Raw genomic sequence first — 13,861 nt, 5'->3', positions numbered from 1 at the left:
ACTGCAATCCCTGAAGGAGAGATAGAAGGCTAGCTCACGGTCTGCCCCAATCATATAATAGAGGTTTGTTAAAGCTTATTCTTCCTCCTCCAAGCCATCTTCCAAAGATGTCGAAGTGATATCCATTAAAGCTCAGGTTCAAATGTTTCTCTCTCCCCTTTCAAAAAAAATTAGTGGCTCCCACTTGTCTCTAGAATAAAACACAAACCCCTCTGTTTGAATTATAAAGCCTTTTATAACCTAGATCCTAAATATTTTTCCCCAGATTTAATGCATATTAATCTCCTTAAGGTTAGGGGCAACTCTCTAAATCTATAACTTACAGAGTTGGTGGCAATCTACATTGATAGAAGGAGTCTTCTTGTCAGGAGTTCTCTATACTGATGAAATCACAAGTATTATCTGATAAAATAAAAAGAAAAATGGCAAAATAATTCCCCTGGATTGGCTGGCCAAACCAACCTCCTTGTTGTTGGTGTTGGTTCATTTTTAAATGTGTCTGATTCTCCTTGATCCCATTTGGGGTTTTCTTGGCAAAGAGATTGGAGTTATTTGTTATCTTCTTTTCAAGCTCATTTTACAGATGAGGAAACTGAGGCAAGCAGGGTTAAGTGACTTGCCCAAGGTCACACAACTAGTAAGCATCTGAGGCCAGATTTGAGTTCAGGAAGAGGAGTTTTCCTCTACACCCTGTAGCACCTAGTTGTCCCTTATTGACCTCCTTATCATTTCTTATATATGAGTCTTTCTCCATTTCCATGTCCCTGCATAGATTATCAGTCATTTCTGGAATGCACTCCATGGTCACTTCTACTGGTAAAACCCCTGCCTTCCTTAAGCTCAGCTCAAGCCACCTCCTCTGGAAAGCCTATCAAGATCTCTTCACTCACTATTGAATTCCTCTCAGAGTTTACTTGGTAGTTTTGGTTTTATTTTTTTTTTTTTTAGATTTCATTTTCTATGCATCTGTCACTTTCCCCAAGTAGAACAGAAACTCCTTGAGGACAGGGACTATACCAAGATTTTATTTAATCATTTTGTCTTTGTGTCCCCAGTGCCTAATGTAGTACCTGGCACATAGTAGGGGCTAAATAAATGTTTGCCTAGTAAATAAATATCAGAAATCCTCCAATTTGTTAACACTGGTGAATTTACTATGATTAAAAAAAACTGAGACTATAAAGCAAAAAGTTCTTTTTAGCCCAATATTCTGACAGTGTATATTGAGTCCAGATTATTAATTATTATAATAAATTATTATTAAAGGAACTTACAACTTAGCCTCCGGCAGGTACCCATCCTGTAACTCCCCTCTAGCTCCTGACTTGTAAGATTTGACTCAGAGTTCTGTCCCCAAAGACTCCATCTGTTAATCATGCCACCTGCTTTCTTCAGGAAAGAATTGTAAGACTGAATTAATATTTAGCAAGACTCGTCAATGAAATATACCATGGAGCTATGAGGCATTGTTGATGTTATCTGGTGGCCCTGAACATGCCAATAGCCATATTGATCTCTGGCAATGGGACGCCCTCATTGCCATTTCAAGTATCCAGAAGCTCTGATGGACAAAATTTGATTAATAAGTAATCCAAGTTTTGCCTTCCATATCTTCAAGCCATGTCCTTGTCTTTTCAGCTGTGAAAACAGAAATATTTCCTTCTTCCATTTTTCCTTGGAGGTAATTTGTAAGTAGGAGTTATGGTACTCCTTCCTTTAGAAGACTTTTTCCCCCCAAGCAAATTACATTAAATATTATTTTTTATTTTTATTTTAATTTATGTTTATCTATATTTAAATATTAATGTTAATTTTCAATTTTATTTTTATTTATTTTATTCATAATATTTAAATATAATTTTTTTAATTTTTAATTTTAAAAATAAAATTGTTGGAGAATAGCCAGGTGGCTCAATGGATTGAGAGCCAGATCTAGACATGGGAGATCCTGGGTTCAAATTTGGCCTCTGACACTTTCTATCTGTGTGTCCCTGAGCAAGTCATTTAACACCTATTGCCTAGCCTTTTACCACTTTTCTTCCTTGAAACCAATATATAGTATTGATTCTAAAATGGAAGGTAAGAATTTAAAAAAACAACCTCACTTGTTTAACTCTGAATATTTCTCTTAATTTACATAACTTTATATAGAAATGGACTTCTTGTATTTTCTAAATGTAGTGTAAAACGGATTGGTTCTCTTTGATGCCAGCACTCTTGTGTTGTCTCGTATTTATTCGGTGTATGTCTATTTGTAAAATACTTCCAACAAAAAAATGAAGAAATGAATACTTACAGGCTAACTCTCAGAGCTTATTCTTAAAATTAATAATTTGCTCCATATATCACAAGTTAATCCACCAAATTCTAATATACGTTAGATTCAATTACCTTATGCTAAAACAAGGGCATTCAAGAATTGCTTGTTATTTATTTCTTTGGTTTTTCGGTTTCTATATACATTTATTTGTAAATAACTTCTCTGAGTCTCATTTCCTAATCTAGAAAATGAGGGTATGAAAAGTGATAAAAGATAAAAATAGTCAGTTTTGAGGGTATAATGCACACAGATACACTGTTAAAGCAAATTCTGAAAACTTTGCTTTTTCCAGTTAAATATATTGGATATCACTTGTCTAAACCTCCAAATTGTTCTCTGTACCATGAATTTGTACAATAATTTTGCTAGAAAAGTCACAGAGCTGTTCAGCTTCTAAGACTCAGCAATCCCACTAACGGATACAGTCCCCAAATAGGGCAAACACATAGAAAAGTTTCATATAAATGTATGTATATATGTATATACATACATATGTATGTATGTATGTATATGTATTCATATATACACATATATAGTCACACACAAACATGTACATATATAGACACACAAAAATATTTTAACAGAAATTTTTGTAGTAAAAAAAGAAAAAACTAGAAAAAATTAGGTGCCAATTGATGAATAAATTACACTAAAAGCATGTAAAAAATTAGTAAATCATGAGAAACATGAGAAATTCAAAGACACCTAGGAAGATTTTTATGAACTGATACAAAGAGAAATAGTGCAATAAGGTAAATATTAAATACAGTGCCAATAGGATATCAGCACTATGGGTCTGTGGTGTAGCATTTAAGAAATAGCTCTCGGGTGCTCCCAAGGACATCTAGATTAATACCTAGCCTCCTGGTCATTCTCACAGAAATATGGAAAGAAATACTCCTCCACATCATGATTTTCTCCATCCCAGTTCCTATATGTCACAGGTCACCATAAGAAATTAAATGGGAATTTGGGGGCTGTTTTGCAGAAGCTATAGAGGATACACAAAGGGCAGCAGACAATACAGAAAAGGTTTAGAAACCCAGAAATGCATAAAAAATATGTATAGTATTATAAAATATCAACATTTTTAAAGCCTTGCCTTCTGCCTTAGAATCAATACTATGTATTGGTTCCAGCACAGAAGAACAGTAAGGGCTAGGTAATGGAGGTTAAGTGACTAGCCCAGGGTTACACAACTAGGAAGTGTCTGAGGTCAGATTTGAACCCAGGACCTCCTGTCTCTAGGCCTGGCTCTCAATCCATTGGGCTACCCAGCTGGCCCCATATTTTATTTTTTAATACCAAATATTTTTAAAGTTAAAATAAGTAAAAAGTTAATTTGTGAAAAGAATGTCAAAACCAGTAGATGACACTCAAAGGTTAGAAATGTATTGCTATCTTAGCATTGACCTACATATAGCCAAATTAACCCAAATTTTACAATAAGATCTCATAAACACCCCATAAAAGAAAAATAAAAAATCAGATTTCTCTGTATGAAATTTTCTCGGTATGAAAGGAAGGCCCAAAAATTTTATGCAGATTTTCCAGATCATGGCGGTAGTGCTCCCTTAGCTACAGCACAGTGGAAGGGATACTTGTATTCTTTATCCAGGTTCAAAGGAAGTCAGGCTGATTTTCTGAGATATTTTCAAAAATTACCAGAAGTGCAGAAATTATCTCTCTAATCAATTCAGCTCCTGCCCCAGAATAATATCAGAAAAACCTTTTCTCTTACAGACCAGCTCTTCCTCTTTCAATCGCACTCCCTGCCCTCCATGCAAAAGCTTGGACAAATATTACAATATCAAGTAATTTCAAAAATATTTAAGCAAAAGGTAGAAGATTTCAATGGAGCTTAAAGGCAAAGTCACCTTTCTGCTCTGGGAAAATGAAAAAAACTACAATAATTATTGGCCTAGGATAGTCTCAGAGCCTGAATCTCCATTTTCATTAATGTGTCAAACGAGATAATAATTGTAAAGCCTTTAGCACAATGCTTTACACATCATTGTTGTCCAGTCATATCCAACCCTCTGTGACCCCATGGACTTGGTCCAAACTATTCTCTTGGCCAAGAAACTAGAGTGGTTTGCCATTTCTTGACCCCACTTTATAGATGAGGAACTGAAACAAATAGGGGTTAAATGACTCACCTAATTAGGATCACAAAGCTAGTAAGAGTCTGAGACAAGATTTGAACTCGTTTTCCTGACTCTAGGCATAATTTTCTATCCACTGAACCACCCAGTTACCTCTGCCTTACACAAAGTGTTATATAAATATTGGCTATTGTAATAGTAACAGAAGCCACTTAATTTGAAATCTTAAAAAGACCATTCTTTAAAATTACACTAGCAGATGTATTTCATCATAGTGGCTTTGAATGCAAAATTGCGTGCTCCATTTAGTAAGTTAAAACCTCAAAGGAGTGAAAATATGGTCATGGGATAGACAGTGTACTTGTTGATGGAATCATTTTAAATGTCATATATTTTTTATTTTAAAATGTTCAGCTGTCCAGAGACATGGCATGCCACATTGTCAGAAATCACCTATATTTTATTGCACAAGTTTTGGCTTGCAAATTTCAGAATGGAAGCCATCCCAGAAAGATGAGGTATGAGTGCCCTGATAAAGTTTTCTTGTCTGGCTTTTTCCCTTAAAGGTCTCCGTGGAGCAATAGCATTTGCCTTGGCTATTCGAGACACAGAATCTGAGCCCAAACAAATGATGTTCACAACCACTCTGCTCATAGTTTTCTTCACGGTCTGGGTATTTGGAGGAGGAACCACACCAATGCTGACATGGCTTCAAATCAGGTGGGTGCCACTTTGCACAAAGGAAAATATTGTTTCATCCTATCCCATATAAGAGATGGTACCATGAACATTGCAAAGAGTATAATACGAGCTTTGGGCTCAGGGAAAAATCAATGTTGTTTTTCTATAGAGTGGAAAATGGTAGATGGGAACCTTAGATCTAATTGATATGATTTCTCAGCCTGTCCATTTTTTTAAGGACCCAGACAACCCTGGGCTAAATGGGAGGGAGTGGGGAGCAATGGAGTTCTCCAAAGAGCAAGCTGTCATTACTGTGAATGAAACAATGGGACTAACATGGGAGATATGTTACAGGTTATACTGCTTTGGAACAAATGATCCAAGTTATAGTAGAAGAATAACTGAATGTTAACCTGAGGCTGAATATTCTAAGCATTAATCATAAATTTCTTTAGAGCACGTCTTATTCTTTTCTAGTATTCCAGAAAGGATATTGAATGTGTAGTAGATGTTCAATAGATATTAATTGGTTGGTGTAACATCCATGATCTTAAGTGGGCTGAAACTGCTCCACATAATTCCACAGGAACCCCCCCCAAACTCCAGGAGAGGGGACAGTTAAGAATGTGACTATAAAAAGCCAGGATTCCCAGTTGGCAAGGTCACTCTTTTGGGGTTCAAGGGAGGCTGGGAAGAAGTATAGGTTTGCTCTTTTTGTTAGCTCATCTCTGACCTCAGAGAGTAGGAAGTTACTTTGCTGTTTACTCCATACGGACTATACCAGGCTGTGTGCACTGGGAAAATACCTCACTTGCAACATCTCAACTTATCTCTAGTCTAAATAGATCTTCAATCAAGATTACCTTCACCATCTTAAATAACATTAGATTAAGAGAAAAGTTAGTTCATGAGGGAGATAGAAGTTATACAAAACACATTCCCCTCTAACTGACAAGTTTCCTGGAGATACTAAGTAGCTTGCCTCACCCCCAACCCTAAAATTTACCTCTCCTTTCCCTGTTTTCCTGAAATTAATAAATCCCTTCCCTTGTTAAGTTTGAGAGCCTGTGTGAAGTTATACTTGGGTTATACTCACCTATAGTATATATTACCTGAGCAAAATCTTCATCCAAGCAAGCACTGGAATAGCTGTTATCCAAAGAGCAAGTCTGCTGTATTTAGAAGGTATCTTGAACCTTTATCAATCATAGGGTTCAGGGAAATAATCTTTAACTATGGAAGTTGCTAATCTCAGTGGGATTGTTGCCTATTTGTCTACCAATATAGCCTTGGATTAGCCAAGACTAAACAGTCTCCATTTCTTGATCTAAAGGGGATTCAGTTAAAACTGTTACACCTTCAGCTTCAACTGCCTCAGCAGGGGGAGGAGAAAGAATTCTATTGACTTTCACCCCTCCCCCTTGCTAGGATAGCCTGCTTGATCTCTTGCACTGACTCTATTACCAACCATTACTAATCTGAATCAATCTTATAGTTTGGCCAGCCAGCCTACTTATTTTTGAACCTGAAGAAGTTGATTATATCATGGCTAATTCCCTAAATAGGATGCTAGTCACAGTGGGAAGTAGTATGTTATTGCTTTACAGTCTTTGGAAAGGATTTTATAATTTATGGGCGATTTTAATACCCCAATTCTTTATGGAGCTGTTTAGGATATATGATTCATACCTATAGCTGACTATAACTGTTGGGAAAGCATTGGCATATATACCAACTGGTGGAGCAATACTAGTGTCACTGTTTCAGGCTTATTGAGTTCTGAGAAAGTTAATTGGACATACTTTTTGCAAGGCAGAGGATACCAACCCAGTTCTTGAGACACTCAAACAGCAAGTCAAGCTACTTATTGAGATTAACAGGCAAATAAGGGAAGGCAAAGAACTAGAGGCTAAGACCATTTTACAGCTTGAATTAATTGAGGTGACTATCCAAGTTGATACCAAAGATAAAGCTAAAGATACAAATGATGAAGAAGAGATAAAAGGGGCTAAAGTTGCAGCTGTGACTATATTGCCAATAACAGAGAGGACCATTGTTCAACTGGACTCAGGAATTATGGGGTACAAGCCATTTTCTAGGGGAGACCTAGAGATCTTAAAGAGGAGGTTCCCACAGTATTATTTAAATCCACACAAGTTGATCAAGGAATATAAAAGGGCTGTGCATCTCTATAATCCAACTTTTGAAGACATGGAACTACTTTTGACTGAGCAGTACACCCCCAGTGAAAAGGCAAAATTTATTGCAGAGACTAGGAGCAACCTCAACCTAGCCTCTTGGCCACTTAAGATCATGGATGTTATAGTTGGTTAAACAACCACATGGATTTTTTAGTGACAAAGCCAAAGGTTCTTAACTTGGGGTCTATAAAGTGGGGGGGGGTGTTAAAATGTATTTTGAGAACTATTTCAATACAAGTGATTTTCTTTCTAATCCTACATATTTTATTTTATGCATTTAAAAACATAATTCAAAGAAGGGGTTCATAGTCTTTCTCAGACTGCCCAAGGGTTTCATGACACAAAAAAATGTTAAAAGCAACTGCAATCAATGTTCAGTTTTTCATAGGCAAGAAAGGTCAATGGCAGAAGTTAGGCATTTTCATTATACAAAATGTAGAGTGAATGGACTTTCATCCAATCCCTCTGAAAAATGGTCAAGAATGCTTTTTGTGTGAATGAAATGCAAACTACACTATTTGATTAAATAAACTGCCTTATTTTAGAAAATAAATTTCCTTCCTGTATACACCTTGCAAGTTGATGATCATCCATTTTGAACTCTTCCATTTTTGTCACTTAAAAAGAGAAAAGACAATTGATATGTTTCATTTTAACACAATACACACTTCCTAACAAACACAGCCCCTTACGATCATCCATTTTGAACCCTTCAGTTTTTGTCACTTAAAAAGAGAAAAGATGATCGATATGTTTCATTCTGACATAATACACACTTCCCAACAAATACTCCCCCTTACAAAGTGTATGCCTCAAAAACAGTTGAACAAAGCTGCCTAACAAAATGATTGTGCCCAATGATACATTTCACTAGGTATGTTTGTAGCTTACTATTTGCTAATAGAAAGGAAAGATTTCTGCATTCCTTTTGAGAGTGACACCCTCACTGTCCATTGTTTCCCATGCATGTCACTATCAACAACTCACTTCAACTAACATTTTCAAAGCATTTGCTTTGTGCTTAGAGCTGGGGTATCAGCAGTGTTGGCACCAAGAAACTTACAATCTTTTTTATCTTATTTATTTTTTAAAATTTTTATTTTGAATATTTTCCCCTATTTACATATTTCATGTTCTCTCCCTCTCCCCCAAACTCCCCTAACCCCACTTAGCTGACGCACAATTCCACTGGGTTTTACATTTATCATTAATCAAGGCCTAATTCCATATTATCTTACAATCTTTTTTTTAAAAGGATTTTTATGTACAATCTTCAATGAAAGGTAGGATGGGGCATAAGAGAGATCCAAAGTGCTTTAGAGAAATGTGAGAAAGGAGAGATCACTTTGTAGCTGAGGGGAAGCATGAATGAGGCAACACTACCTGGGCACTGAAGGCAGAGTAGGATTTTAGTAGGTGCAGATGTGGAATAGATAAAGGAATATCAGGTATGGGGTACAGCCCAGGCAAATGTATAGACAGGAAAGTACTGAGTGAGATAAATAAGTAGCTGGGTTCATTTGCTTAGAATATAGACAATGTGAAGGGGTATAGTGTGAAACCAACCTGAAAGGAATGTTGTTCTTTATCTATGATGAATAGAATTTTATCTATGAGGATTAGAAATGTTCTACATCCCAACCCAATCAAATCTTAGCACCTTGGGAGGTCAATTCCTTCCTGTTCTCTTTATTATTTTAATGATTAAATTTTGTTTCTTACATATCTTCATTTCCAAATACATTAAATCCTCTTCCCAATGACTTTCCTTGAAACAAAAAAATCAAACAGAAAGGGAAAAAATCAATTCAATAAAAAAGCCAAGGCATAATGGCTCTGACCATAAAAACAATATTCCATACCCATATATCAGAGTAGCTAGATGGTACAGTAGATGGAGTATCAGACCCTGGAGTCAGGAAAACTCATCTTCCCAAGTTCAAATATGGCATCAGATATTTACTCTCTGTATGACCCTGGACAAATCACTTACCTTTGTCTGCCTCAATTAACTCATCTGTAAAATAAGATGGAGACAGAAATGGCCAACCACTCCAGTATCTTTGTCGAGAAAACTCCAAATGGGGTCATGAAGACTTGGACATGACTGAAATGACTCAACAAAAACAAAATACAATAGTCCTTGGTTAGGAACATAGTCACCAGGCTCTCATAAATTCAGAGAACAAGTTCTTCCATTAAGTCCTTTGTGAGAACATTCAGAGACATGTTACGGTATGCAAGCTTTGTTTTACATTTGCCTGTATACTATGTTCAAAGATACTCACACACACACACACACACACACACACACACACACACACGCATGCACAAGTTAGCATTCCCTTTTAGAAAATCTGTTATATATTCCTGCTAGCATTCCCTGTCATAAAACATTTGCCATGAGATAATTTTGTCCAGTGGCATTTGTTAATGTTTGGCACTTTCTGTGTTCCTAACCCAGTTTGTGGTCTTCTAAGTATGTGAAGTCAAAAAAAAAAAAAACACTCAATTTGAAGTCATTAGACCTGAATTCAAATCTTGGCTCTGCCACTTACTAATTATGGGACCTCAAGCTCTATATTGCCTCCCTCTAACTAAAACTGAGTTTCCTTATTTTTTAAATTAAGGACTAGATGTTCTCTGTGATTCCTTTAAGCTCTAGTATATGTGAATTTTAATTTGAAGAGTATCCTTTCAATATTTGATAATTATTAAGAATCTATTATGTATGCATAAGGAACTGTACTGGGCTCTTGGATAGATACTAAACTAAATCAGAAGAAAATCCTGGCCTCAGTGAGTAGGTTTATCTATCATGAAGAAAATCATTCATGAAAATCCTAAACTTCCCCAAGTTCAGGATTCATCTTTACTGTTACCAATACTAATATTGTATACTCATTCTCTGGGTACAATCATCTAAACAGCCTCGCAGCTTCCCTTCCAAGAACCCATTGATCCCTGTCTTCCTCCTTATTCCCAGGGGCCAAGGTCAGTGTCATTCACAGACCCTTGTAAGGTCCCCAAGTCCTTTTCAAGAGATCACAAAGTCACAACTCTTTTCATAATAATACAAAGATGTTTGAACGTCTTATGTGGCAAATATCAATAGGCAAAACCAGTCTAAGCCAAAATTCTTTAGGGAGTTTTTTATTTCAAAACCAAAAAAATTTGACAACTAATAGTCTAGCTCAATAATGGATCTAGCAAAGCCCAGATTCAGCTGTGTATTGGATGCCTTGATGATGGCTCTCTACCACACTAGCATATCTACTTACCAATTTCTCTTTCTCTTTCTCTCTCTTTACTGTGTCACTCCCACCTTCCTTCTTCTTTGACCTTCTGGCTCTTTTTTTCCCTTTTCCCCTCTTTTTTCTTCTTTCTCCACTGCCACCTTAATCTTGCCACCTGCCACCCTTCACATTATTCTGTCTCATCCATAGCATTCAAGGCCAAAAAGGTTGCTGACTCCTTCAACAATATATTTTTTTACATGTATTTAGAATATTTCTCCATGGTTATATGATTCATAATTTCTCCCCCTCCCTGAGCTGACAAGCAATTCCACTGGATTATATATGTTTAGATATCTTTTTTGATTAATTTATTGAAAGGTTTCTCATGCAGGATAGAAAAGATTTCAGTACTCAACATCAACTATACATATGACTTCCCTTTCACTTCAGAAGCCTGTTACTTTACCTCAAACAGAGATTCCATTCCTAGGATAGAAGCAAACCAGTGGCCTCTATTTTCTTGGAGATGCTACCAGATTGAATTTCATCGTGATTTTCCCCCCAGTTTTTTCCGAATCGTATAGTTAACATTTAGGATCCGGAATGTCCAGAAGGGTCCCTTTTTCTTTCTTAAAATAACATTTTTCATCTCAATGGGTCTCTTTCAATCCTCAGGCTCCTTTACAGTTGGCAATATTCACTCATTCTTTCATTCAACAAATACTTATCGCATGCCTAAGATGTGCTATGAGGAATACAGAGAATAAAAGGCAGTCAGAATGGAAACTAAGGGTCTTGGCAGTTCCCAGTTCGCTCATCTTTGGTGTTTCATTGGTGAAGAGGAGATCCTTTTTTATTCTGAACTCAGCTAGTCCCCACTGTTACAAATCATATTATGGAGAAATAGTCTCCAAAGACCTATATCCTAATGCTTTTAAGGGTCCAGTAGTGGGGTTTTTCCCCCAATCTGGACCAATGATTTCAGGTAGGTAGAGTACCTGATATGGAAATTCTCTACCATGTAGATCAGTAATGCCTCTGTAACTCCAGATAGTTACAACAGGATACAATAACTATTGATTACATGCCCATTGTATACCACATACTGAACTCAGCATTGGGAATACAAATATGAAAAAGAAAGTTAATCCTTGTCCTCAAGGGAAATGGGGAAAAACAGCACCCAAAAAAAAGCCAAAAGTGGGGAAAGCGAAAAATGCCAGAGGGTACCTAGCAGGGCTTGATGAAGATAAAGAAGATAGTGATAAGAGAGGGAAGCATTAATTAAGCAGTTGCTGTGTGCCAGGCACTGTGCAACATGTTAAACAAATATTATCTAATTTGATCTGGATTGGGACTGGACCTGTGATTTCACTGGTATATGGAATATGCCAATAAGGAAACTTATTTCCACCAGAATATGTTGGTACCTACTTTTGCAAGTTAGAGTCTGAGTGACCTAGAACACTGAGAGATAAAGTGACTTGCCCAGAGATCACTTAACTAGTACATGTCAGAGGCAGGACTTGAACTCAGGTCTTCTTTATTTCAAGTCCAGCTCTGCCCACTGTACAACATTGTCTCCCCTATAACTTACTGTCCTACTTTCTGGATCTTTCCTTCAATCCTACCACATCTTTTTTTCCTGGATTATGTTTCTCTTTAGTTATAGTTTTATTCACTGAATACACAAGAAGCTCATTGAATATTATTCTTATAGTCTTTGTGCTCTTAGCACCTAGAACAAGCAATCCATCAAGTCTTTATTAAGTGCCTAATTTGTCACAGGCACCTTGTTAGGTGCTAGCCAGGACTGACACATAGTTTTATTAAGATGAAAATTATTTATCCAATTTCAGAAGCTGCAGAGTTGCCTTGGTATTTGAGATGGGTAAGTAGGTAGCAGGAGTTTCAGAAATTTGCTATAGATAACAGAACAAATAGGGCAAAAAAGAAAAAGAATAGAATGTCTGTTTCTGTCACCAGACTAGTCCACAAATGACACTCCATCTCTCTCCAAACTAGGGGATATAACTAACTTTCCAGAGCTAAATATGTCTGTCACATCTTATAAAACCTATTCCCTTCTCTTGAAGAAATGTGAAATCATGAAAACTCTTGCAATGTCATTGAAACATATATCTAAAACACATTTATCAAAATCTGGTATTTTCCTTTTTAAAAAGTGGAGCCCCTTTTAGTTACAGGTTCGAGGAAAATGCATTGCAATGAGAAGAAAATAAAACACTGAGCATGGATCAGGAGATTTTGGTCATACCTCTGCAACCAATGCCGAGTGATCCCATTCAAGTCACTTCATGTGACTGAGCTCCAGTGTCGTCCTCTATAAAATAAAGGGGCTGGATAACATGATCATTGTAGGTCCTGATGTTTTTATACCCCATGGGACACCAGGGCTTTGGACAAGAATGGAGATGCTTGGCTGATGAGAAAAGTAAACAGCTTCATTTTTCCCCTTCCTCTTACTCCATTCCACCCCAACCCACTGTGAATGCAAATGGATTTGGTTAAGCACTTGCTGAAATGACTCTCTATCCTGTGGATAAGGAGGGATCCCAAGCAGTGACTCCTGGGTTCGATGGGAAACTAGTCATTAAGTTAAGGGAGGCCCAAGTCTACCACTTACAACTTTGTGGGAGGGAGGAAGGTAACAGTGCTTTTTAAAGTCGGGGAGTGCTGTGAAGATTGCAGAACAGGGATGATGGGGCTCTGACCACACAGGGATAAGGAAAAGCTTCGAATGGTGTTTGAATTATTTTCCATGCACATGAATGTGACCTGCGATTGCTTCCACACTGGTTGTTTACCTATATTCTCCTCCGGATGACTGCACAAACTGCATTACACTATCTAGTATTGGTCCCATGTGCACTGTTAGTAAAATGGCAATGCAGCCAGGCGTTCTGTTCTGGAAAACTTTATGTGCAGCGGATGGGTTCATGCATGGAAAAGAAAGAGGTGGAAAGGCAGAATCTGCAAGACCACAATTGACATACATGCCATGAAAGTATTGAATCCTCTCCCAGGGAAATGAAAATGTCTATAACTTACAGGTAATACCATCACTAAGTTGCTGTCACTGAAAAAAAAAATCTTAAATTGAAATTGATTCAAACATTGAATTTTGCCACAGTATATGTATTTGTTTTACATTTTTATTGATAACTTTTATTTTGACATCATGTTTACTTTTGAATATTCCTTCCCTCCCACCTCAAGAGCCATCCTTTATAACAGAGAGAGAGAGAGAGAGAGAGAGAGAGAGAGAGAGAGAGAGAGAGAGAGAGAGAGAGA

At 37.0% G+C, this 13,861-nt stretch overlaps 1 protein-coding gene across 1 annotated transcript in view; it reads left to right on the top strand.

The window, feature by feature from the left end:
* Nucleotides 1-13,861, top strand: part of SLC9A9 (solute carrier family 9 member A9) — a 729,976-nt gene that overhangs the window by 447,574 nt on the left and 268,541 nt on the right. The window contains exon 12 of the mRNA XM_044669458.1: nt 4,992-5,145. Within this exon, the coding sequence (XP_044525393.1) occupies nt 4,992-5,145 (154 nt within the window). The remainder of the gene's footprint in view (nt 1-4,991; nt 5,146-13,861) is intronic.

This window comes from Gracilinanus agilis, chromosome 3 (genome assembly GCF_016433145.1).
Source record: "Gracilinanus agilis isolate LMUSP501 chromosome 3, AgileGrace, whole genome shotgun sequence".
In the NCBI taxonomy this organism is placed as follows: domain Eukaryota; kingdom Metazoa; phylum Chordata; class Mammalia; order Didelphimorphia; family Didelphidae; genus Gracilinanus; species Gracilinanus agilis.
This window is presented reverse-complemented; position numbering and strand designations above follow the sequence as displayed.